General features: G+C 55.3%; 1 protein-coding gene across 1 annotated transcript; it reads right to left on the bottom strand.

Moving 5' to 3' along the window:
• Positions 1-1,205: 1,205 nt before the first annotated feature.
• On the bottom strand, positions 1,206-17,205 carry CD164L2 (CD164 molecule like 2). The gene is made up of 6 exons (XM_074976332.1): positions 17,024-17,205; positions 13,142-13,246; positions 9,309-9,386; positions 8,399-8,464; positions 5,670-5,832; positions 1,206-2,126 (listed from the first exon to the last, which is right to left on the bottom strand). The coding sequence occupies exons 1-6, from the start codon at positions 17,097-17,099 to the stop codon at positions 2,120-2,122; spliced, it is 495 nt and encodes a 164-aa protein (XP_074832433.1). The 5' UTR covers positions 17,100-17,205; the 3' UTR covers positions 1,206-2,119.
• Positions 17,206-26,578: the final 9,373 nt, after the last annotated feature.

The raw sequence follows: 26,578 nt of genomic DNA on the forward strand, positions 1-26,578 counted from the left end.
GGTGACTTTGCTTCAGGTGCTTTCACTGCCCCTTGGTTGCACTTTTCCATCAAGCCAGAGCCCGTGGGAGCCTCCTCCGCATGGGGACCATGGGACACAGTACATGCAGATCCAGGACCCCCCCTCACCCTTCCCAGCAAAAACGCCTCCCCCCAGGGGGTGGGTGAAAACAGCCCATTTCAGGTGCTTTCCGGGAAACACAACTGCCTTGAGATGTTGAGCTAATTCACCTTTCCCTGCGCCTGTTCCCCATGCATCTCACGGGCCCTGCAGCCAGCTCCCAGCCCTGGCACAGATGTGGGGAAGCCTCTTTCACCAGCCTTGTCAGCTCTTGGGAAGGGCTTTTCTGCAGGCTGCAGGGATGGGGAGAGGAGACCAGGGGATTCTTCAGCAGCTGCGCTAAGGCTGGGCCAGAAGGACGTGGCCTCTCTTCATGGGGCCTTGCTCAGCCTGGGTCGGAACCGATTGCGGGCGTGGCTGACGCGAAGGAAGGGGAAAGAAGCTTACCCAGGGCTCAAGGATTCTCCAGGGCATGAGCAGAAGGTACGAGGGGGGCTGGAGCCTCTGGCTGGTCTAACAGGTGTAGGGGTGCAGGGCTCCCCAGAGCTAGTGCCTTACAGCAGGATTAGCAGCACATGGCTTATTGGGGGTGCAAAGGCCACCTCCCTACGCGCATCAGTCTCTCTTCCTAGGAGTAATGTTGAAGAGGAGCAGAACCCAGATCTCCTCTCTCCCTACTTTGGGGGCTAAGCTGAGCCAATGCTCCCACCCAGCCCGTTCCCCACCAGGGTGGCTCTCAGCCACAGCATGCAAAGCACAGAGTCTGGGGCAGCACCACTGCCCTGCTGCGACCTCCCGGCCGTGCCCTGCAGGCACGGACAGATCGCTCAGCTCAGGCAGAGGCAGAGGGTCCGACTGCAGCACCCCCCCCAGAGAAGGGCAGCGGAGAGGGAGGTGATGGAGACCAGAGGAGGCGAAATGGTCCTTCATTGTGGACAGGCCTAGCATGAGTGCTAAGTACCAGCCCAGAAGTGCTCTCCCTGTGAGGCACAGCCCAGCTCCCAACACTTCCATCTGGCTCCATGCTCCAGGGGCCTCCCTCCCGCTGCTGGAAACACCCTGGTCAGGCTGCTGTGCTGCCGACAGCTCCCCTGTTGGGCCCGTCGCTCCCACACTCGACCCAGAGATCCAAGAGCAAGAAAAAAGTGGTTTTATTTGCCTCCGCCACGTGCAGTGACTCCAACCACCCGCAGGGTCAGGAGGTGCCGAGGCTGGAGTCCTGCCAGCCCCAGGGAAACAGAACCAGCCTGTGGGAAAACAAGCTGCTGCTGCCCAGGAAGGAAACATGCCACCAGCTGGCAGGCACCAGGCAGATGACCCAGGCAACCTGAGCGAGGCTTCCTCAGAGCAGCCCCAGGGCCACCTTTCAAGAGGTGAGCAGCCGTGGGGCCTAGAGAGCTCAGGAACAGCATGAAGGAGCTCCCCTAAGCCTGGGCCTAGAGTCCCTGTGTGTGGGGTTCCCCCCAGCCACCCTCCATCCCAGAAAAGCCCCTGGGGCTGAGAAATGGGAGTTACAAAGATGGAGGGTGGATAGAGGGAGGCAGAGAGCTCAGGGCAGGGCCTGCGCACAGGGGTGGGGGGAGACAGGCCCTTAGCAGCCACAGGGGAAGGGCAGGAAGACCCCACGGGGCCCGCACCCCCCCCCCTGGAGTGACAGCAGGAGAGGGAAGCCCAAGGAGGCAGAGATGGGCGGTGGCAGGTACAGCAAAGGGGGCTGGAGACTGTCAGGCCTGGTGGTCCATACGCCCCGCCAGGGAGCGGCCGGAAGGGCAGCCTGAGCTTTCCAAACAAGGCTTGGATGCAGCCTGAAGGCCGGAGCAGGCGCGGTCCTGGGGCTCCAGCCCCGTGCTAGCCCTCTCCGGGGCAAGTGTAAAGGACCCATCATCTCCAGGCCCAGGGGACCCGGCCTGACCGTGCTTTGCCTAGCTCCGTGGTGCACAGAGACAGATGTCTCCTACGCCGGCAGCAGGGAGAGGGTCACGGTGCGGACAGCAGCAAACAGGGCAGCTGGAGCCCTGACCTCCTCCTCCTCCTCCTCCATCTCCCACGGCATCAACCATCAGATCCTAATGCGGGAGGACAAACAAGAGAGCTTGCCAGCGTAGGCGGGGATCAGCCCTGCTGCTCCGCACCCCCACGTGGCCTGCAGGCCCAGACAGGAGGGGATGGCCCAGGGGGACATCGGCACACCAGGGACCCCTTCACACCTGGCAGCTGGTTCAGTCCCAGCTCAGGGAGGCAGCATCTGAGGGCTACACGTACCAGATGATCTTCGACAGAACCCTGAATTGAACCAGAAGGGCTCTGCTGTCAACCCTGGGACTCTGGGTCGCTCAAGGGGGAAGTGAAGTTGACAGGGGGGGTTCTTCCCACCAACCTGCCCCTGTGGGATGGTGGGGGGGGCGGGGGGGGAATAAAAATATTGATGTCCCGGCTGTCGACTCCAGCGATGCAATTCCCGTCGCTGGAGGAGCTTTCCTCGGCCCTGGAACCCGGCCAGGGAAATCACCCTGCACTTCCCAGGCAGGAGTCCAGAACTGGGGCCAGTGGGGGCTGAGCCGCCATGGGGGGAATCCATCATGTCTCGGGGGATGAGACCCTCTCTGCCCCCAGAGAGGTGAGAAGTTGGCCCAGCACCAACAGCTGGGGCCCACAGCCACCCACCAGAAGGATCACTTTTCCTTCAGGATGAGACATTCCCGCCCCATTTCCAGAGCCACTGGCACGCTGCAACTCCCTCCGCCCCCATCACCTTCCCAAGGGGGGTCTTGGCTGAGGCAGCTCCTCTGCCCCCCAAAATGGGCTGGCCTGGTGTGGAGACTGGCTGTCCAGCTGCAGCAGCAGGGGGACCAGGCCCCAGGGGAGCAATGTTGTTAGGACAGATACACGGGGGGGCATGGGAGGGACGCAGACAGACATCACGCCGGTTTCAAGGGACAGGGAACTCCACCAGCTCGGCAGCTGCTCCTACCCCGCCGCACGCTATTCTGCAGAAGCTGCCTGAAGCACAGGGACATGGCGACTCGCCTCCTGCAGGCAGGCAGGACTGGCCACCTCCAGTCCTCAAAAACCCAGATGTCCTCAGCCTCTTCCCTGCCCTTGGGGACTAGCGCTCGTGACGGGGACCAGAGTGTCTCCTGGAGACCCCTCCAAGGCTGCTGCTCCCCAGAGTGGGGTGCTGCTGGCTTAGGGGTGTGGGTGCGTGCCTGCCTCGGGGTCTTCACACAGCTGGACAGGTGTCCATTCACCCTCAGCCCAGCGGGGCCAGGGAACCACACTCCTGACAGAGGAGTACCTGCCTACTGCCCAGTTCGGCCACACCAAGGGCCAAGGGATTTCCATGCCTTGAGCTGTCCTGAGCACCCAGGCCAGGCAGAGACCTGCCCCCCAACAGCAGCCAGGATGGAGAAACCAGATGCTGCAGCTTTAATTCAGCACCATGCTTACAAGGCTCCAGCCCACTGCACACAGCACGCCCCCAGCCACCTCCAGGGACCCACACAGCAACCCCACGGCACAGCAAAAGCACACGGCTGGGGAAGGGACACACCACGCTAACCATCCCGCCTTCCCCACGCCACTAGTGCACTGGGGAAGTGGGGACAAAGCAACAACCAACTATGGCCCCTGCCCGGGGTCAGAGGCGGCTGCTGCGAAGCCGGCTTCAGCAGAGACCAGCCACAGGCGGTGGCTGCCATCAGGCAGACGAGAGTCAGGCTGGAGGGTTCCCTGGCCAGGGGAGCGCCCTGTTTTAGAGCTGCCCCACAGCAAGCCAGCAGTACCTGGTGCTCAGTATCACCCACCCAGCCACATGGAGGGAGCAACGCACATGGGCAGAGGGAACATGAACAAACACCCAGCTGGGGGTTCAGCAGCCAAGTGAGAAATTAAGGGCCAGGGTTGTTTGGAAATGGCTCTGGGCGGGGCAGGGGACGACATGAAGGGCCAGCATTTCGCCACCGCCCTGACCAGCCCCGGCACCAGGAGTCGCTGGAGGGGCACTTCATGAGACCTGCTCTGAGCCAGGGGCGGTTTCCACACTGATGGGCTGGGATTCAGGAGACCTGAGCTCGATTCCTGGTTATGCCAGGAGGTCTGTATGGAACACACTTGGGGTCAGATTGCCAGGAGCCCAGACTGCGTGGGGCTGAACTCCGGAAAAGCCTGGCAGGGCATCAGCTCCCTCTCTGCAAAACAGGGATATTCCTTCCTGTCCCCCACACTCTGTCTTCTCTACTGAAGATCAACCACCCTCTAGGGCAAAGTCTGAGTCTTACTTTGCCTTTGTACAGCCCCTGACACCGGTAGTGGGGGCAGGTGAGCCCAAGGAAGCCAATCGCAAGCTTGCGCCACGGCCTGGCTGCATAAGCCAAGCTGGAGCCAGACAGAGGGGCGGGGATCTCCCCGCCCACAAGGAGTTTGGTTGAGAAACTGCTATGGAGAGCAGAGAGCCTGGTTGTAGCACATGGGTGCGGAGTGGGGATGATACAGACCCCATCCAAGAAAGCACCTGTGATGGGTGGGAACTGCAGTGTCCCCTTAATTAGGCAGAGCACAGGGGCAAGGAGACAGCATTTAGATACACACCATGCGGCTAACCAAGCCCTGCCAGCCCTGTGCCTGGCCCTCGGCAGGGTAGGGAGCCGGCTGGGCTAGCGAAGACCCCCCCGCCCCCGCCAGGCGACAGGCAGCTCCAGGAAAGGGCAAAGTTTTCTCTCGGTGTGGACAGCGCCCGTTTCCTGGTGCCCTGCGCACTCAGCAACACCTACTGGTTCTCCTCCCTGGTGCCGGCAGCATGCAAGGGAAAGAGAGGGGATGCCCTGAGGTTAGACACCCCCAGCCCAGCTCCCTGCCCAGGAGGGCGGATGGGGCTGAGGATCAGCACAGGCAGCCCCCCGATCACCCAGCTTCAGCGATTCCAACCCAGCCAACCCTGACCAACAGCCGCACCCCGGCTCTGTCCCAGCGCCAGCAGCAGGAGGGGTTTAAACAAGGAGAGCTCTGGCTGGATCCTGCCTCTGCTGGGAACGCCGACCGGCAGGAGAACCAGGCCAGGGGCCAGAGAGGAATCGGCACGAGAGACAGAGCAGCCGGACGAGAAACACAGACAAGGGGAGTCTCCACCAGAGGGCGGCCTGGTTCCCGCACAGGGGCAGAGAGAGGAGCAGCAGGTGCAGGTGGGACAGGCTGGGGAAGGAGAACACAGGAGGCTGCACAAGAGCAAAGGACCAAACGCTGCAGGGCCACGAGCAGGACAGAGGAGCCGCCACGCGCAGCTGCTGGCAGCAGACCCGCAGGGGTCTCACAGAGCCACGAGGCCCCACGCACGCAGCTGCTGGCAGGCTGCAGCTGGTGCAGTCCAAACGCAGAGGGGAGCTGGACAGCGCCACCCCCCCCACGCTGGATCTAACAGCTGCCCCCATCCGGCTCCGGGGGAGGGCGTCCGTACCAAGTCTGTGGCAGCCAAGCAGGCCCAGGATCTGAGTCTGTGGCAACCGGGCCAAGGCCCAGGTCTCCCTCGCGCCCCAGCAGGCACAGCTCCCGCGGCAGGGGCACTCTCGGAGCAGAGCTGGGGCCAGGGGCTGGAGATCGCGAGGGGAGGGGCTTACAGCGTCTGGTAGGTGCTGTCCTTGGACTTGAGGAACTTGACGATGAAGTAGAAGACGGCCTGGACGCTCAGCACGAGGACGATGCCGCCCACGAAACTGGCCGAGTCGAACCCGGGCGGGCGGAACTCCGGGGCGGCCGTCGGCAAGGGGCTGGCTGTTGGCCCTAGGGCAGGGAGGCAGCAAGGGCGTTACTGGGGCCGGACATGACGCGCACAGCCCTGGGACACCCCGCTCCCCTGTCGTGTCACTGGCTCCCTCGTTACTGGGCACTCAAGTGGGCTTCGGAGCCCCACCCTGGGCAACAGGGATGCCATCCTTGCTGCTGAAAGCCACACCCCTCTGCTGCCCCTGGCTACGCAGGGCATCCCCAGGGAGCGATGGAGGGAAAGGGCCAGGGGAAGAGTTGGAAGATGCTCTGGAATAGCCTCACCCAGAGCTCTCGAGCAGCTCTGAGAGGCGTCCCACTAGAGAAACCCCATCCTCCCAGCTAGTGCCCCAGCTTGCTGCCAGGGGACTGTGTCATCCGAGATGAAGCCAAGGCTGCTTGGGCTGAAGGTCACTCGAGATCCCACAGCACTTCCCCTAGCCTCTTTGGCCAGAAGCATCTCTTCTTCCTCATCCCCCAGCTGCGGTGCAGCGTACCAGTGGGCGGCTGCCCTCCTCCCCAGAGGTGGCTGCATTCCAGCCCAGCCAGCACGCTGGGATTCCTATTGTCATCTAGTCTCCCAGACCCACACGGCCTCTTGTGCACTGAAGCAGATAGCAGACTGGCAGGGAAGAACTACACCCGTGTGTGGGCAGAGGTGAGAGGAACGGACAGAGCAGCAGCCCTCTGCACCCTGAGACAGGCTTTAAATCAGAGGGAAATGCAAAGCAGGGGGCTCCCCCCATGCACGCGACAGCTCACAGAGTGGTGCCTGGAAGGGGAATGGAGTTTAACCCTGCTCTCCCCCTACAACAGAGCAGGGGCACCGTGTGTTTGGCAGCAAGAGGGAGAACTGGCCGCAGCAACTGGACAGCGAGAGCACCATGTGGAAGGGGAGGCCGGGGAAGAGAAGCTGCTGTCTTTAGCTGAATGGCCCAGCAGAGCCTGGGCCGGATCAATAATTCACAGAGCTCTAGGATGAAGTTACTCATTCTAATTAGCTGAAAGCGCTCTGATTCCTGCCCCTCCCTCCCTCTTGGAAAGGGCTCCAGCGTGATTGCCGCCCCACCCCCACCGGCAGCGAGATCCCACCTAGGAGCAAACAGACAGACAGAGCATTTGTTCCCATTACATCGAGGGGACCAGACATCCTGACAGTTGGGGCTTTGTCTTATTTAGGGTCCCATTGCCTCCTCCAGTTTTTCATGCTTGCTACCTAGCCATTCGTTAACTCATTTATGCCATCTGTGGGCAGAATGAATTTTGTTATGTGCACCAAGGCAGGTGCATATGTGCACCACCAACAGAAGGACAGGCAGCCGTCTTTAGGCGCTCTGCCACCAGCTGAGCCACCCCGGATCTCACCTGGGCAGCCACCCAAGTGATCAGCTTATGAGGGACACTGCTTGTCACCCTAATTATTACCTCCCACCTCCCCTCCCTCAGGCAGGTTCAGCTGGATTCAGCCTTCTTTTCCATCCCCATGCTACATTGCCACACCTCGTCATGCAGGCGCTGGGGTCTGCTCTGCTCTGCCCTGCCCAGGGCTTGGCTCCATTTCAGAAGCGGGGGAGCAATGCTTGGAGAGTCTAGCTGACAAACGGCTCTCTCCCTGGCCTGACTTTTTCGGAACTTTTGGACCAGGGTTCCCAGGGCAGAATACATTTTGTTATATGCACCCAGGCATGGGCTAACGTGCACCACCAAGAGAGAGACACACACACACACACACCGCCCACTGTGGGCGCTCTGCTCTCCTGGGCAGCTGCCCAAGCTCTCGGCTCACAGGGAACGCAGATTTGGCCCCAAACGCCCATACAAAAGGCGCATGCAAAGTGATCCACTTGTGATCTTCTGCACGAGCCAGGACCTTGTTTGCTCGTACAAATCACAGAGAAGTGCACACATGACTGAGCATGCAGGCCTCTGACCGCCCCTTCGCAGGGCATGGAGTACTGCACGTGCTGCAAAAGGCAGGCTGGGCACAACTCTGAGTGCAGAGAAGTCATCCCTGTCTTAGCACATGCTCTGCTTTCCCCACCCAATATTCTACAGTCACCAGGTTGGGGATGGTTTCCTATGTGGTGCTGCTCTGATGAACCGACTACGCTACTCTCATGTGGCACCTGCCTGGCACCTGGAAGTACTTCAGGCAGTGGCTGTCCACCCTCCAAATGCTCCCTGGGATGGAAGTCAATGAATGTATTCCCCTTTTTAGTGCAGATGGAGAAACTGAGGCACAGAGCAGCTGGGGACTTGCTGAAAGTCAAGCAACCACCCAGCAACCATCCAGTCCCCCAGTGGCAGCGCTGCTGCTGGTAGAACCCAGGAGTCCTGTGGGCCAGGCCTCTGCTTTAATTACTGCCCAGGACCCCCTCCTCTCTTTCTGCAGAGCTCAGAGATGACTGACCAGCCAGCCTCACTGGATTCCTGCCTGAGGATGGAGGGAAGGGGCCCGTTCACACCAAAACAAACCCCGCCCGATCCTCCCCTCTGACCTGAGCCTGATGCAAGAATCCCACATTAGACCCTTTCCCTTCTCCAGCCTGCCCCGCCCTGCCCTGCTCCCAAGGGTGCCACTTGCCTGGCGTGAGAATCCCTGGCTCCTTGGTGGACGCTCGCCGAGGCTCCTTGGTAGGTGATCTCCGTGCTGAGGGTGCAAAGATGGAAGAACGAGGTGAGACGTTGAGTGGCAGGACTGACCGATTCTCCCCAGGGCTGGGACTGAATCTGCCCCTTCAGCCAGTGCGCCTGCCCCGTTTCCCGCAGCGCCCCCTGCTGGGAACTCCCCCAGCCAGTGCGCCTGCCCCGTTTCCCACAGCGCCCCCTGCTGGGGCTGGAGTTACTGGGGACATTGTTAGATGTCAGATCTATCAAGTCCCCCAGTGGGCTGAGCCCATAGAACTGCCCTGACGCAGAGCGCTGGGGTTATTCCCCACACGGAGCTGAAAGCAGAAGCTCCTGCACACATGAAGGCCGGGGTGATTGCAGGCTCCCGAGAACAGACAGGAGTAACCAACAGCTGCCTGCACAGCAGCGCTCCTGTGCAGAATGGTTTCACAGCTGTCACTCCTTCAATGGAGCGTGGATTCCTCTTGCACAAGGATAGGGGAAGGGGTAGCTCAGTGGTTTGAGCATTGGCCTGCTAAACCCAAGGGTGAGAGTTCAATCCAGATTGGGGCAAATAAATGGCAGAGATGGTGCTTGGCCCTGCCAAGAGGGCAGGGGACTGGACTAGAGGACCTCCTGAGGTCCCTTCCAGCTCTAGGAGACATGTATCTCCAATTATATATGTAAAAAAAGACAGATCAGTGAAGCCACCCACTGGTGCTTACAGGGAGACCAGTGGCTCACACAGCTTCTTGCATCACCCGCATTTTACAGATGGGAAAATAAACCAGCAGCTTCAGGGCCAGAGACCAACCACAGGTCTCTTGAGTCTTGGTGCTGTGCTCTACCCATAGCTCACAGCTGTGATCACCCCAGTGAGATACCTGGGCACTCAGCAGTGACGTTGTAGATGGAGCACGTCTCCTTGGGGGGTTCTCCTTTCCCAATGCAGCTCTCAGCTACTAAAGGAAACAGGAAAAGCCAGCAGGAAAAACCTTTCACAAAACTCCCCAGAGCAAACGAGTTACCTAGACGCCCCTGCGGAGGGGGCTGAGAGTGGGGAACGCCTGGCTAGCGTGGGGGACACAAGGACGGAGACATGGTTAGGAAGGTAATAACAGCTTTGAAAACCACACTAGTCCCAGGGAAGCAGAGCCTGAGGATCCCAAGGCCCAACCTGCACACATAACATCTGGACTGGGGTTTGGTGCATTCAGACTCAGCATCAGCAGCCTTCGCTACCCCCAAGTCCCCTCTGCAGCGGCTCTGCAGCCTCCAGCAGGGCCAGCAGTTTGTTCTGACAATTTCCCAGGACCTCTAAGGCCTAGGAGAGCCCCATCATGGGCTGAGACAGAGCCCACCCCTTGGGATAGTCCAGTTCCCAGAGGGTGGAAGAGAAGCCAGGAGATAAGGTCTCCTGACGTGTTCTCTCAGCTTCATCACCTTTGGAAAGCCAGTTGTTACCATTTCAGCTAAGGATTTGTAAATAACTTCACTTCAGACACCAGTAGCCTGGCAGAAGCCCACTCTAGCCCATTGTGGCTGGACAGGTATTTGGGAAAGGACTATCTAGGAAGGAGTCCTGCAGAAAGGGATCTAGGGGTCACAGTGGACCACAAGCTGGGGATGAGTCAACAGGGTGACGCTGCTGCAAAAAAGCCAACATGATTCTGGGACGCATCAAGAAGAGTGCTATGAGCAAGACACGGAGTAATTCTTCTGCTCTAGTTGAGGCCAAATCAGTGCAGAGCGGAGAACTGTGTCCAGTTCTGGGCCCCACATTGTAGGAAAGATGTGGAGAAATTGGAGAAGGTCCAGAGAAGAGCAACAAGTATTATTAAAGGGCTGGAAAATATGATCTACGAGAGAAGATGAAAAGAACTGGGTTTGTTTCGTTTGGAAAAGAGAAGGCTGAGAGGGGACAGGATCGCAGCTTTCAAGTACCTAAAAGAGTGTTACAAGGAGGAGGAAGAAAAATTATTCTCCTTAGCCTGTGAAAATAAGACAAGAAGCAATGGGCTTAAATTGCAACAAGGGAGGTCTAGACCGGACATTAGGAAACTTTTCCTAGTGGTCAGCGTGATTAATTAGTGGAATAAATTGCCTAGGGTGGTTGTAGAATCTCCATCCTTGGAGATATTTAAGAACAGGTTGGATAAATACCGTACATGATAACCTAAATGGTGCTTGGTCCTGCCATGAGAGCAGCAGACTGGACTTGAGGACCTCTTGAGGTCCCTATGCTTTTTGGATTCTGGAGCCAGAGGTCATGGCTGAATTGCAAGCAGAGCAGACTCTGATGCAGCCATCTCTGTGGTGAGATGCATGTTACCAGCAGGTGACGTGGCCTCTGCATAGATGGACTCAGGTTGCAATGATAAGAGTCACTGAAGGAGCTGGGCTTCCCAGAAGTGTTTGACCGAGACAGCAGGTGTTAATCTACTGGCTTTTCCCATGTGCTTGGGCTGGGGAGTCCATACTCGCCCCACAGTCTCTGCTGCCTTTGCTTTCTTCCCCACCCCTTGGGAAACGGAGGATTTCCAATTCCATTTCTCCACTCCCCTCCCCCAACACCCATGACACCTGTCGTCATGGAAGGCAGCAGCAGAGCCCTCCAAAGCAACCGGACTCAGAAACTCAGCACCCACCCAGAAAACCAAGATGCGGCTGCCTGCGCTGTTCTGCTCAGGGCCAGCCAGCCCCGAGCTTTCAAAGGTGAGACCGGAAGGAGACAGCCCCCTGCCCTGAGCAAAGCCCTAGTGTCTTCCCCAGGTCACAGCGCAGGGGCTTTGCAAAGCCCCAGTTAGAGTGCTCACGCAGCACTGTGTTGCAGGACAGCTGCAGAAGAATCCATAACACCGAGGTGCGGGACAGGCTCTCGTGCGGACGCCAGCTCTGAAAGGGAAAGGTGGACCCCCCAGTGCCCCAACAGAGCTGGAGAGGCAATGGCTGTGCTGGCCAGAGCACGCTTAGGCAGTGCAGGGAGCAGACATATGACAAGCTGAGTTTGTTCTTTGCTCACTGTGGGAACTGGGCTGCCAGGCCCCCACAGCTCACTTTGTGCCTGGGGTTGGCAGGACTTGTCTGTTGATGGAGGGCAAAGCCAGGCCTGGCAGCCCACCAGTATGGCTGTTCTGTCTTTATAAACTAGCAGAGGTAGGGAAAGTACCAAAAAAGTTACTTGAGTAAAAGTACAGCTGCTGCGGGTGGGTGTAATTAAGTCAAAGTATCCCTCTGGGAAGCTACTCGAGTAGGAGTGCTCCAGTGTCCAGAAGGAAAAAGCAGCCACCCTATGGAAACCCATGAATACTTGAGTACAATTAAGCCAAGGTGCGGGAGTGCTTTTACTCAAGTAGCTGCCCAGAAGAATGCTTTGACTTTTGCTTCATTACAGTTCCCCCAAAGCAGCTGTACTTTCACTCAAGTAACTTTTGGGGGCAGGGGTGTACTTTTCCCACCTCTGCACACTAAGCACCACCAGCCACAGCTGACCGAGCTAGCAACCCGCCAGCCCTGCATTGACCACCGAGCAGTATTGCTCCTGCTGGCGGGTGGTGGGGCCAGAGGTGGGGGAGGGGAGGGGAGGGAGCTGGTGGCACCTGCCAGTCAAGGCGGCACTCGGCACCAGGGAACGTGACTCACTAGGCCGTGGGCGGTGATGGCTCAGGACAGGGTGGGAGGATAATGGGATTTTTGGCAGGTGAACGGGTGGGGGATGTTGGTAATTTATGGAGTGAAGACGACGTGACAGAGGAAGGACCCCCACGAATGACACTTCCCCCATCCTAACTGAAGCCCAGCAGGCTGGCTGCTGCCTTTCCATGGGGCTTCGCAGCTCCCGCTGGGCTGGGCCCGGCCCATCCCTCCTCCCAGCTCCTACTGCCCCACAGGAGGTGCAAGGGAAGGAGACTCATAGCCAGGCTAGCAGCCAAGGAAACCAGGCAACAGCTGGGCTTGGGAAATGTGGGGGGGGGTCCCAGCACTCCCCTGCCTCCAGGCCAGCATCCAGAGACAGGGAGATTTCTCTCCCCCTGGCAGTGGCTAGGTGGGCAGCAGAGAAACCAACACCGAGTCACTCCAAAGCTTGGAATTCAGCTGTCAGAAGCAGCCAGCTCCCCACTGACCTGCCAGCACCAGCAGTAGCAGCCAGGGACTCAGCACGGCCTAACCCCTCTCCCGGTTAGCAGACCCCAATACTCCCAGCAGGCACCAGCCAGCCCCAACAGAGAATGTGAATGCGCAAACCCCACCGGGCAAGGCAGCCAGGAAATACCTGGAGACCCTGTGCAGTGGAATCCTCTCCTAATGCCCCAGTGATGGGCCCGTTCCAGATATTGGTGTGGGCAGAGAGCAAGTGGTTTGACCACTCCCCGTGCGAAGCTCACGGATAAGTTTCACAAGAGCTCAGAAAACCAGGCCCTAGTTGTAGTCGTGGGACTGTAGCAGATACTAGGTCAAAAGGAACAGGGCCTTAGGTTCTCAGGCATAGGACACTTGTACTTAATCCCAGCTGCCAGCAGAGCAATTCCGGGGCCGGTTTCGAGACATTTCCCAGGAAGGGTCAGACTCGCGCTAAGGCTTGGTGATATGTACGTAAGATCCTGCTGATGGCAGAAGCTGAGCTGAAGACAGCTTTACATCTCCTGGACAGCAGGGCCCATGGGGCTGTGCTGCAAAGGGTTAATGCAGGGGAAGCAGAGAGGCTGCCCCAGGGTACCTGGCTCTTCTGTGGGTCCACAGCCCATCCACACGCAGCCCGTGATGTTCAGGGACTTGTCACCTTCCAGGCACCTCTCACAAGACTCCAGCTGTTTGCATTCTCCTGCCAAAGGATGCCAGAGGTCAGGTCACAGCAAGCAGCTGGGTAACTGGGGTGTCATGAGGTGTCATGGCTGAAGCACACCTCTGAGCCCCCATGTACACAGAGGGGTACCCAGCCCCCCCTCCAATCCCCACCAACAGCTTCTGTTCTGACTTGAGTAGGGCTCTGCTGGGGAGCTGGGCTGGCACCCCACTTCTGCAAGAGTGACTCAGGACCATGGCCTGGAAGAAGTTACTGCCCTTCACACCTCTCATACCCAACACACCACAGCCCTGGTGAGCAGGTGGATAGTCCAGACAGTCCAGTCCTTCTCCCCTCTGATGCCCCTAACTTGCAAGAGTCTGAGGAGAAGTGCCGGGAGAGTGGTCCGAGTACAAGACAGAGTTGGAACTCTCTGACACTGACTGCCTCCCTGGCCTCAGGCAAGTCACCTCACCTCAGTGCTGCAATACCTTTGAGGCGCTGGGCTTGTTTCTCCACCTCTAGAAAGCAGGCCACCCATGTTCCCATGCTTCAGCTGGCATTTGCCTTGAGCTGTCAGTGTGTAGCACTTAATGTCCTCGCCAGGAAAGACCCCAGTGCTTTACACACCCTTTGCACTGACCTAGCCCCTTTCACCACAGAGCTCAAAGTGCCAATGAACAGCGCTGGGCCAGCAGCAAGTCCTTCGGATCAGCAGCAGCTCCAAAGCCAGTCACTGCAGCTTGGGCCGGCTGAGGGATTTGTGAATGTTCAGTGAACAGAAGTCTGTTTCAGAGCAGAACTGGCCCTGGACTCCCGCAATCCCGGGTGAGTTCCCTAAGCACCAGGGCAAGGACTGTCAGGCTGCATGTGTCACTGGTTGTATTGCTTCCTCCTCCCGCTGTTTTGTGTCTGCCCTCAACTATTTGGGTCAACTTGTGCAATGCCTGGGCAGGTCCCTGGGACACTCTGCCGTACTTTTGACCTGTGCCCAGCTCTGGAAGAAGCTGGACTGACCTCAGAGGACTCCTTCCCCCAGTCCCCTATTCTGGGGTTGCTGTCCTCCAGCTATCACCCGCTTCTCCCAGCCTCCTGCCCAGTTTGCTGGCAAAGCCAGGTCACAGGAGAGCCACGCTTGATGTTCTGGGGCCCAGCCAAGACTTCGCTGCAGCTCTGGGTCCTGATTCTGAGATTGGCAGCTCAACACATCACAGGAAGCAATCAGCACCTGTCAGGATCAGGCCCTTAAAAGCCATTTAAGTAGGTGTGTCTGAGGCAGATCAAGTTCAGCGGAGAGGAAAGCTAGTCTCCTGGCTAACGCAGCGCACTAGGACTCAGGAGAGCTCTGCTGCTGGGCAACCCTGGTCGAGTCACTGAAATAGCTCTGTGCCTCAGTTTCCCTGCCTGTAAAATGGGGGACATCAGCTCCTTCCTTGGTCTTGCCCACTTACATTGTAAGCTCTATGGGGGCAGGGACTGTGCAGATACCGGTCCCTGCAGCACCCAGCCCCGGTGAGCCCTGATCTCAATGCAGATCACTAGAAACTGATCCTAACAGCAGCCTTCATGCTCCGAATCCAGCCAGCTCCCTAGCTAACAGCCAGATCCCTGAGGACTGGCAAGATCCAGGCCAGAGAGAGCAGCTCCTGAGGGAAAGTACAAGACAAAACTCAGTCCACCATAGCCCCCAGCATGAACCTATCTGTTTCCTGCCTTACCGCAGCCAGGCCAGGCTTACTTATAACAGGCGTTTCTTCCCTCCACCCTGGCTGGCTTAGGAACACTGCCTTCCCCACCCGCCACTTGCACAGGTATTAGCAAGTCTAACCATTATCACCCCTGGGATCCGACCCCCGCATTCACTCAACCACCCAGCATTTAAAGAATAGCCCAGGGGGAAATAAAATGAGTCACCCAGGTATCAAACAAGTGCTTTAGTTTTATTTTCAGATGGAAACGTTGCTGGAAATGGAGGCAATGGGGAGCACTAAGGAGGGGGCAGAGGGGAGGCTGCGTAACCTAGTGGTTAGAACAAGCCTTTCAGCATCACAAGAGCCTGGCTTTTCACCAAAGCACAGATACTGCAACCCACGGAGGCGTGGGCTGAACTCTGAGCGCTGGAGTCAAGGGGGCAGCACCTGAGGCAGCAGGAGGCAAGTGAGCATGTGCAGGGCTCACTGAACTGGGGCCTCAGTGCTAAGTTTTCTGGGAGCTTCATTGGCTCCAGGCTCTGGATATCTAGCGGTGGAGAGCCGGCTGCCCTTGCTGATTTCAATGCGGGCTGGGGGCACTGGGCACTGTCTTTAATGAAGCCCCAGAACACACGCCGAATGTCCCAAACTAGCAACAATCCTGGAATAATTCAGGCACTGATTTCTCAATGAGATCCACACAGAAAAATCCCAGCCCACCCAAGGAAGTCCCTGCTAGTCCGATCCCTGGACCTTCCCCTCTGTACCTCTGTTTACCCCTCTTGTAAACAGGGAGGGATGCCTCACCCCCCGCATTTCAAAGCCCTTGGGGCAGCTGGGCTGAGAGGCATTCCAGGAACGCAAAGGATTATTTTGTGATAGCTTCTGTCCAAGTTGAAACAAAGGGGCCTTCAAACGCACTGGCCAGTAACCACCAGGCAGGGCCGAGCCTAGACAGTCCTGCTACTGCAACCCATGAAAATAGAAAGGAAAATAATTAGGCAATTACTTTCCTGCATTAGTTAAAAGCCAAACAGCCCATCGCCATGGATACAGCCTTTCGGGGCTAGCTCTCATCCTTGCTGAGTAGTGAAAGGCTCGTACAGTAACCAATGGGAAAGTAGGATTTGGTTCTCAGGGTTTGGGGCAGGTTTAAGTTATTTTTATCGTGCCAGGCGCAGACACACACAAGCAGACGTTGCTCTGGCCACCAAGGCCATTACTTTACACCTGCCGGGCAGCTGGTGCGGGGGGAGGGAAGGGAGCTGGAGCCGCCTCTCAGCAGGTCTTAGCAACAAAGTCCCAGCTGCTGAAAGGTGAGCGAATCTGCAAGCTGCTCTTCCCATGCTGGAGAACCGGGTTAGGATTAGTTAGGTCGCGGGTGGCCCAGCTCTACCCGGGCCGGGTGTTTTCTTTGGGAACCGAAACAAGTGTTGGATTTGCAGGGTGAGAATGTGCCCCCCGAGGAGGGAGGAAAACCCAGGCACACGGCTTAAGCTGAAAGTTACCGCAAGGACATTGATCCTGTGCAAATAGGTCCCAATTCCCGAGAGGGAGACGCCTCTCCCCGAGACTGAGGGTCGGAGGCTGGTCTTAGGGGAAACCCACAGCCCTGCCTGATTTGGCAGCAACATCCATTGTCCGGCCCAGCGCTGGGAGCTTCCAACAAGGGCTGCTCTGGTCCCAGAGATCAGCTCTGGGCAGGGTCACAGCACAGGGGTGACTCACTATGGGGGGTCACTTGCCCTGAACGGGTCAGAGCCACAAAGGGCGGGGGGAGGACCAGAACTAGTCTAGTTTGGCCAGCGCAGGAGGTTACTCCGCCTCACACTAGTGACCACAAGCCCCGCGATGGATTTGCTGCCCGGAGACCGGCTCCTCGTGCCCTTTAGTTCTTGGAGGGGGACCCTGGGCCAGGATCCAGCAGCCTCCCCAGCAGGGGCCCCAGGGAGGCTCAGCTGGGAGGAGAGGTTGTTTGTAAACAAGCGGGGCTCTGCCCTGGCCTGGGACCCTGGGCGCAGGCGGGGAGGGGGCGGCGCAGACCCTGCTGGCGCTAGGGGAGGGGGCTCCCTTACTAACAAGCCCCGCCCGGGAGCTGGGGGGCAGCCGCGGGGGCCCCACCTACCTGCCCGGCCGAGAGGCAGCCAGGGCGCGCAGAACAGCGCGCAGGCGAGCAGCGCCCGGGTGCAGGGCGCTCCCATGTCTCCGGCGGCAGGAGCGAGGCCCCAGCTCCGGCGCTTTCTCACTCCCGGGGAAGCAGCCGGCGGAGCGAGCTCATGCGCAGGGGCGGGGAGCGAGCCGCCGGCGTGCCCGGCCGGGGGCGGGGAACAGCCAGGTGCGGCCCCGCCCCACTCACGGGAGCCAGGTGCGGCCCCACCCAAAGCAGGGCCTGGCCTCGCAGACCGCGGGGGCTGGGGGGAAGGTGCTTCCCTGGGTGAACCCCCGTTTGAACCCGAGCGGGGCGCCCAGCGGTGCCACCTCCAGGGCAGGGGCGGGAGGCGCAGGGGAGCCCACATAGGCTTTCTCCCCCAGTGCTAACGGAAAAGGCCCCTCCCTCAAGGTCCCCCCCCCTTTGGCAGGGCTGTCCGGGGTTTTAGCCCAGGGGCCGCTGCAGGTGGCCAGTCGGCCCCAGGGCCAAGGTTCCCGCTCACCTTCTCCATCCCTGTGCGGCAGACAGGTCTGTGTGAGCTGGCTGTGCACCACCCCTAGGGATAGAAAACCCAGCAGCCGGTGCTCTGCTTTGGAATCTCTCCTGAGCGGCTGCACAAGCACCCAGCTTACAGGGAGCCCTGCCCCTGACTGGCACCCCCCGACCCTTCGCCAGCCAGTGCCAGCCACCAGGCAGCTCCACGATTGCTACATTCCCGGGCTTCCTCCTTCAGGCTGGAGTTCTCGGCCCTGGAACCCGGGCAGAGAGCTCGGCACCACAGGGGGCAGGTGATCTGCTGAGCTCCTCTGAGGATCCGGCCTTCTGTGTCATGGGACTGGTCACCTCTTCGCTAAGGGCCTAACCAGGAGCATGAGAAAAGCTGGCCCTTTGGCCCTGACTTGTTGTCCATGGCCACAGAGGCGGCTGCCCTGCTGTGCATGCGCAGAGTGACTGGTCTGGACTGGGCTGAAATCAGGATGTTCACAACCCTCCCATCATTTGCACTGATGCCTGCGGAGCCACCCACAGGCAGACTTGAACCTGAGACCTCTGGAACTTAGTGCATGAGCCTCTCCTCTTCAAGCTAAAAAGCCAGATGCCAGCAACTTGCAGCTCACTAAAATGCATCCCCAGGGGGAATTGAGGCGTGCAAGGAAGGGTGAAGGTCTGAGAATAAATCCAAACTTATTCACAAACGCAACTGCCCCCTTAACTAGAGGAGAGCCTCTGTAGGACTCCCATGCTTGCAAAGCAGCCGTGTGCCTCTATACAATGACTAAACCAGCCCAGCAGCACATTTGAACCCCATTTGCACAGGAGACAATGACACCCACCCACAGCCAAGCCCTGGAACCCGTTGCCAGGGGACGCTGGGAAGGCCAACTGGGTTAAAAAAGGAATTCAGATCATAAGCTCCTGGAGGACAGATCCAGCAATGGCTGTTACCTGAGACTCGCAGGGGGTCCCTCAGCTACTGACTGCCGGGAGCGGGTGACAGGGGTAAGAGCGTAAGCTGCAGCCAGACTGGGTCAGACCCTGGGTCTGTCTTGCCCAGCGTTCCGGTGTAATGAAGACGCAGTTGTGAGGATTTTATTCTCCTGGTTAGGCTGCATGTGTTTCCTTCTGTCCCATGGTAATACAAGGTGGGGGTGCCTCAGTTTCCCTAGGCAGAGCATCAGTGCATACTTGGTGAGGGGCATTTTGGTGTGATGGGGTCTCCCATGTACTCAATGGCCATCGTGCCCTTTGTAACCTGGGCAACCAGGTGACACCTTTCTTCCTCAGGAAACAGTACAAAGGAGGGAGGAGGCACCTGGGTGGTTTGAACTGGAACTGGGCTGTTGAGTGGGGCAGTCTCATCTGGCTGGAAAGGGAGGAAGGAAGGCCAGGGCCCAGGCTCTGGGCCCCCATCTGGGGCCCTCTCCCCAAGATGGATTGTACTGATGCCTTCTGGTTTCTGTGCTGACAAGTCTGTTCTGCACTTCCCCCTGTCGCCTAATAACCTTTCCATCCTCCCTGATCACATCTGACTGTAGATGGATGTGCAAGGCCTGGCAGTCCACTCCCCAAACAATGAAAGCTGTCTTCTAACAGTGGCCAATGCCAAGTGCTTGAATGAACAGAAGAGGCAATCATCAAGTGATCCACCCTGACACTCATTCCCAGTTCCAGGCAAACAGAGGCTAGGGCCACCCTCCCAGACCACCCTGGCCAGCACCATTGGTGGACCTAACCTTCAGGAACTTATCTACTTGGTTTTTAAACCCTCTAATAGTCTTGGTGTTCTTAGGATAAGAACAAGGCAGGCAAAATTTATAGGCCATGTAGTTAGAAAGTCTGCACTTGACAGTTTAGTGACAACAGGAAAGTATAATGGAAAGCGAGGACAAGGTAGACAACAAGAGAAAATATTGGATAGTATCATTTCATGGTTGCATTGCCACAGTACCATGGAGATGCTTCAGAGTACTCATAATAAGAGGGGTGGAGGGCCAGGATCACCTACGCAAATCAGCATGGCACAAATGAATGCAGGAATGAATAGTCTTGGTCTGACTCTGCATTGTGTGAATGCTTCCTTTTGTTTTAAACCTGCTGCCAATTAATTTAATTAGTGACTCCCTAGTTCTTGTGTTAGGAAGAGTAAATAACTCTTCCTTATTTACTTTCTCCACACCAATCATGATTGTACAGACCTCTGTCACAGCCCTGTAGTTGTCTCATTTCCAATCTGAAAGATCCCAGTTTTATTAATCCCTGGATTAATGTGGAGGCCATTCTAAATCCCTAATAATTTTTGTTACTCTTTTCTGTACCTTTTCTAATTCCAATATATATTTTAGAGATGGGGTGACCAGATCAGCACGCAGTAGTTGAGATGTGGGCGTACCAGGGATTTATATAGAGATAATATGATATTTTCTGTCTTATTATCTATCTCATTCTGAATCATTCCCAACATTCTGTTCGTTTTTTTTTTACTTCTGCTGCATATTGAGTAGATGTATTCAGAGAATGATTCACAATGACACCAAAATCACATTCTTGAGTGCTAACAGCTAATGTAGACTCCATTATTTTATATGTCAAGTTGGGATTATGTTTTCCAACATGCATTGCTTTGCATAAGAACGGCCATACTGGGTCAGACCAAAGGTCCATCTAGCCCAGTATCCTGTCTGCCGACAGTGGCCAATGCCAGGTGCCCCAGAGAAGAAGAACAGAAGACAATGATCAAGTGATTTATCTCCTGCCATCCATCTCCTGCCCTTGTACTGAAGGCTAGGGCACCGTACTTTACCCTGGCTAATAGCCATTTATGGACCTAACCTGCAAAAATTTATCGAGCTCTTTTTTAAACCCTAATAGAGTCCTGGCCTTCACAGCCTCCTCGGGCAAGGAGTTCCACAGGTTGACTGTGCGCTGTGTGAAGAAAAATTTCCTTTTATTAGTTTTGAACCTACTACCCATCAATTTCATTTGGTGTCCCCTAGTTCTTGTATTATGAGAAAAGGTAAATAATTTTCTATATTCACTTTCTCCACACCATTCATGATTTTATATACCTCTATCATATCGCCCCTCAATCGCCTCTTTTCCAGACTGAAAAGTCCCAGTCTCTCTAGCCTCTCCCCATATGGAACGTGTTCCAAACCCCTAATCATCTTAGTTGCCCTTTTCTAATGCCAATATATCTTTTTTGAGGTGAGGAGACCACATCTGCACGCAGTACTCTAGATGTGGGCGTACTATAGTTTTATATAGGGGAAGTATGATATCTTTTGTCTTATTATCTATCCCTTTTTTAATAATTCCTAACATCCTATTTGCTTTACTAACTGCCGCTGCACACTGCGTGGATGTCTTCAGAGAACTATCCACTGTAACTCCAAGATCCCCTTCCTGGACACAATACTTCAACTGAGGTCTAATGAGTGCTGAGTAGAGCAGAAGAATGACTTCACGTGTCTTGCTCTCAACACTCCTATTAATGCATTCCAGAATCAGGTTTGCTTTTTTTGCAACAGCATCACACTGTTGATTCATATCATAGAACTCTAGAAGTGGAAGGGGCCTCAAGAGGTTACTGATTCCAGTCCCCTGCCCCTCATGGCCAGACCAAGCACCATTTAGATCATCCCTGTTACATGTTTATCCAACCTGTTCTCAAATATCTCCAATGATGGAGATTCTACAACCACCCTAGGCAATTTATTCCACTAATTAATCACACTGACAACTAGAAAATGTTTGCTAATGTCCTATCTAAACCTCCCTTGCTGCATTTTAAGCCCATTGCTTCTTGTCCTATTTTCAAAGGCTAAAAAGAATAATTTTTCTCCCTCCTCTTTGCAACACCCTTTTAGGTACTTGAAACCCGCTATCATGTCCCCTCTCAGCCTTCTCTTTTCCAAACTAAACAAACCCAATTCTATTAATCTTCTGTATTAGGTCATATTTTTTAGACCTTCAAGCATTTTTGTTGCTCTTTTCTGGACCCTTTCCGATTTCTCCACATCTTTCCTACAATGTGGGGATCAGAACTGGATCATTAGCTGCGAAATAACAATAAAAGTTGGGTTCTTCTTATTCACCTTCTAATTTTTGAGCATTCTGACACTTTTCTCAGCAGCCACGAGAGCTAGACACTTAATTTTTTTTCATGCAATCTGAAATTCTCATGCAATCTACACACTCTGACTTTAAGAGAGAAACATGGACCATCTCAAGACATCCAATAAAATGGCAAAAGCGGCCAGTGCTGACACTTGTGGTGCTCCGTCCTTGTGATGGGCTATCTGGCTCTAGTCAGTCAGGCACAGTAGATAGCCAAGGAAGGCTGGCTCACTGGTTAAAGCACTAGCCTGTATCTTAGAGACTTGTTCAATAACCAACTCTGACACTGGCCTCCACTGTGACCTTGACCACCTCTCTTAGTTTCTCTGTGCCTCAGTTTTCCACCTGGGGAGTCACAGCACTGCCTCACAGGTGCCTAGGGAGGCTAAATACACCACAGCCTATGCTGGGAGGCTCTCAGATGCTCCGGTAAAAGGGTCTAGATAAAAAACAGAGACACACATTTTGCTCTCTTCCTCATATGTGTCATTTTATTCCTGGGAAAATGCCAAAGCTGCTCATAACATTTCTGTGGGTGGTGCCAGTTCCCCAGCCCCGCTGGCATGCTAAGAGCAGCACAACCCTGTTCCTGCCACCCTCCGAGCCACCTGATCCTCTGTGGCAGTGGTAGTTGTGTTTGCTGTCCCAGCCGGCTGCTGTATCATTTTATACATGGCGCATCCAGAGAGGGCGTGACTTGGCCAACTCCCCAAAGCAGATCAACCCAATGTCGCGGAGGGGAGCACTTTAATCGCTGTCTTGCCAAAGCTGCAGATCCTGAATTACGGCAGACCCTGCCTTTGTGCCCGCTCACTTTAAGCTCTGTTTCCACAGGCCATGATTTGTGGGTGTTGTAATTAGCGCAAACCAGCATAGCCAGGAGAGCAGCTAACCAGAATAGTCCGTAAAGCCAAGAGAGGCCACTGCAAATGGGAGCAGGCCCTGCGTTGAAAAAAAATCACTCTTGTATCTTACAACTACTGGCAGGAGAGCCACCCGGCTGCGTCTGGCTCTCTGCCTGGGCTGCGCAGCTCATCTGTTTGCCTGTCGTGCTGTTGCCGTGATGCCCACTGGATAGTGACTGCGTTCTGGGGCTTGGGGGGTGTTGCTTTGCAGAGCACGAAGCTGCCTTTGCAATGGCACAGAAAAGTTGAACGCAAGGAAAGGGTGAACAAATGAGCCTTAATGGCCACATCCCCCTTGAGTGAACTGAGTTCACTTCTCCGCTCTTGATGTTCACAACTCCACGTTAACTGCCAATAATGCCCTGACTGAATAGCCCTTGTCAGCTCTAGCCCTCCCCTTGACTGAGACTCCTTCTTCAAACCCTCCTCTGAAACCCCCCACTCATGCATCTGATGAAGCGGGTCTTTGCCCAGGAAAGCTCATGCTCCAAATTATCTGTTAGTCTGTACGGTGCCACGGGCCTTCTTGTTGTTTTGGAAGATACAGACTAACTCAACTACCCCTCTGACCCAAATGAGCCTTGACAGTCCTGAGCCTTGCAGCTGGCTGGATGTAAGGTTAGCTCCGCATGCCGCCTCCTGGTCCCTCTGGAGATTACAGCTCGTCCTTCGATGCAAAGTCCCCCACAACCTGGTTTACACAGCAGGAGGGATGAGATTTTTTTTTTAAAGTGCCCAACATTTGCCTAACACTTCCAAATCAAATATAACCCTGCACCCTTCTCCGGCACCATAGTCACAACAGGGCCCTTCCTTATCCCGTAGCAGCAGAAGTTGCTGAGTGAAGGAGCGATCATGCAGCCTTAAAGGCCTAACAGCCCTCTGCTGCAGCCAAGGCTCTCACATTATAGGGCCTGTGTGCCGTAGGGTGGGCAGCCCCCCAAACCCAGCAGGCTTTACTTCATTAACCCCCTTGAAGCATGCCCTGCTGCAATGCTAACTTCCACATTTTCGGCATCTCCCCAAAAGCCAGCACTCACAGAAGCATAGAACAATAGAGCTGGAAGAGACCTAAAAAAGCCATCGAGTCCAGCCCCCTGCTCTCAGCAGGACCAAACCCATCAGATCAGCCCCTCTAGGGCTTTGTCGAGCTGAGACTTAAACACCTCCAGGGATGGAGACTCCACTACTGCCCTGGGTAGACCATTCCAATGCTTCACCACCCTCCTAGTGGAAAAGTTTTTCCTAATGTTCAACCTGGACCTTTCCAACTGCAACTTGAGACCATTGTTCCATGTTCCGCCACCTGTGACCACTGTGAACAGCCTCTCTCCAGCCTCTTTGCAGCTCCCTTCAGCAAGTTGAAGGCTGTTATCAAGTCCCCCCTCAGTCTTCTCTTCTGCAGACTAAACAGTCCCAATTCCCTCAACCTTTCTTCATAAATCATATGCTCCAGCCCCGTAATTATTTTGGTCGCCCTCTGCTGGACCCTCTCCAGTGTATCCACATCCTTCCTATAAATGGGGGCCCAGAACTGGACACAGTACTCCAGATGTGACCTCACCAAAGCTGAATAAAGAGGAATAATCACTCCTCTGGAACTACTGGCAATGCTTCTCTTGATACAACCTAATATGCCATTAGCCTTCTTGGCTACAATGGCACACTGTTGACTCATGTCCAGCTTCTCGTCCACTAGAACTCCCAGGTCCTTTTCTGCAAAACTACTACCGAGCCAGTCGGACCCCAGCCTGTAACAATGCTTGAGATTCTTCTGGCCCAAGCGCAGGACTCTGCACTTGTCCTTATTGAACCGCATCAGATTTCTTGCTCTTCTTCATGGATCAGTTATGCCCGAATCTCAGCTTCGGTTAAACAAAAGGTAACTGGCTAGCATCTGCCTGCGGGGAAGGTAGCAAAAGGGGACCCTAAAGACTCTAAGGCCAGAAGGCAAAGATGAAGAACACAAAATCTCTTGTTACTCTCATGATTTCTGAAGGCTGGAGTCATCATTTTTGTAGGGATGGAGTTGGCAATATTGGGAATACCCAATGCCACCACTGCAAAGCCAGAGCCTAGAGAAAGTGGCCGTGGAACTAGCAAAGAGCTTGCAGGACAATAGATTCATAAAGACGGGTGCCAGGCACCACCAAGCGAAAGAAGGCAGCTTGTCCAGGCTGTAATGTGTTGCCTCGGCCCCTCTGCAGTTTATCACTGCACCCTGGTTAAGCATAAGACTGTGAGGCAATTAGACGCTTTCTCTCTCTCATGTTCTTGCCGAATAGTAACAGAGAGGGAGCCGTCTGAAGAAGTGGGTCTGTCCCACGAAAGCTCACCTAATAAATCATTTTGTTAGTCTTTAAAGTGCTACTTGACTGCTTTTTTGTTCTTGCTGAAGGAAGACACAGGGAGAAAATAAAATGCAGCGGAAGATGAGCTCAAGCTGGCACAGAGCGTTAGCCACTGAAATCCATGGGAGAGGGCTTACTAAATTTCCTTTATCAAAGAGGTAGCTGTGTTAGTCAGTAGCTTCGAGAACAACAAGAAGTCCTATGGCACCTTATAGACTAACAGATATTTTGGAGCATAAGCTTGCGTGGACAAAGACCCGCTTCATCAGATGCATGAGTGGGAGGGTGGTTTCAGAGGGGTGTTTAAAGAGTGGGGTCCCAGTAAAAGGGAGGGCCAGAGCTGACAAGGTCTATTCAGCAAGGTGGAAATGGCCCAGTTTCAAAAGAGGAAAAAACAAGCCTTTGTTCAGGGTATAAAGAAAACAAAGAAACAAGCACCAGCGCCACGTTGTTTTCCTGGCATAGCTGATGCTCAACAACAGTCGGATCCTCTTCCCTCACATTGAAATGTGCCCTTTTGGGCTGAGAACAGGGCAAGGATCAGGCCCCAGTATAATTAGGGGGGTGACCAAGGTCCTGTTCTGCTTATCCCATGAGCCATGTGAAGCGGCACAGGCAGAGGAAAGACATCTCTGGGAAGGGTGGAGAGTGCTGAGGGGTGGTTCAATTTTGGGAGCCAGCAGCCTGTATTCCCAAGGGCCCCGGCGCACACGGACAGGGCCTGTCTTTCAAACTGCGGCCTCTTTCTCTGGTGCCGCGTCCCACGCTGCAAGGCTCCCGTTCTGCAAACCCCACTCAGATCAGCAGTCACTTGCGGCCAAGTGCTCTACTCAGCCCTGACTACAAGCACCTACGCCTGGGAATAACGCCACCACCTGAGGCGGACACGGGGCTAGAAGACAGTACCCAGGCAAGCAAGCAGCATGTGAAGGGTTAAAAAGACTGGGGCTTTTCCCCTGAGAAAAGAAGAGACTCTGGAGTTTATGAGGGCAGTGCAGACAATCCTGACTGGTGTGGAGAATGTGAATAAGGAAAAGTTATTTATTTGTTCCCATCACCTAAGAACTAGGGGCCGCCAAATGAAATGAAGGGGAAGCAGGTTTAAAACTAACAAAAGGAAGTTTTTCATCACCCAGCGCATGGCCGGCCTGTGGAACTCCTCGCCGCAGGAGGTTGTGAAGACCAAGATTTAACAGGGGTCAAAAAAGTCTCAGAGAGGTTGACTTGTTAATCTGCGGCTTACTCCACTTAAATCCTTGTACTGCCTGGGTGGAGCGTCGGTCATCTATGAGTCTCATCCACTGCACTCTGTCCTGGGACAAAGCTTCTAGCTGACCCCAGCACTACCTCAGTTGTTAACCTTTGGTCTCAGTAGATCTTCTCTACGCTGTCCGAGGGCTTCCTCCTTTGCGTTTTCCTTAAGGGTTGCAGGGAGAGCTTGACGGACTAGGCTGGATGACGGTTTTCTGAAAGCGTGGCTTAGTCATCCCCAATTTCTCCTCCTGGTTTGAACATCAAGTGGGTCTTGCCCTGCTCCCTTCCAAAGCTCCTCATTTGTGAGCAAGTCTTGCCATTTGAGGTGTTACTCTAGCATCAAAAAAACCAAAACAACAACCAAGCAGTCCTGTAGCACCTTAAAAACTAACTATTTTATTTAT

The sequence above is a fragment of the Carettochelys insculpta genome, chromosome 24, assembly GCF_033958435.1.
Source record: "Carettochelys insculpta isolate YL-2023 chromosome 24, ASM3395843v1, whole genome shotgun sequence".
Classification (NCBI taxonomy): domain Eukaryota; kingdom Metazoa; phylum Chordata; order Testudines; family Carettochelyidae; genus Carettochelys; species Carettochelys insculpta.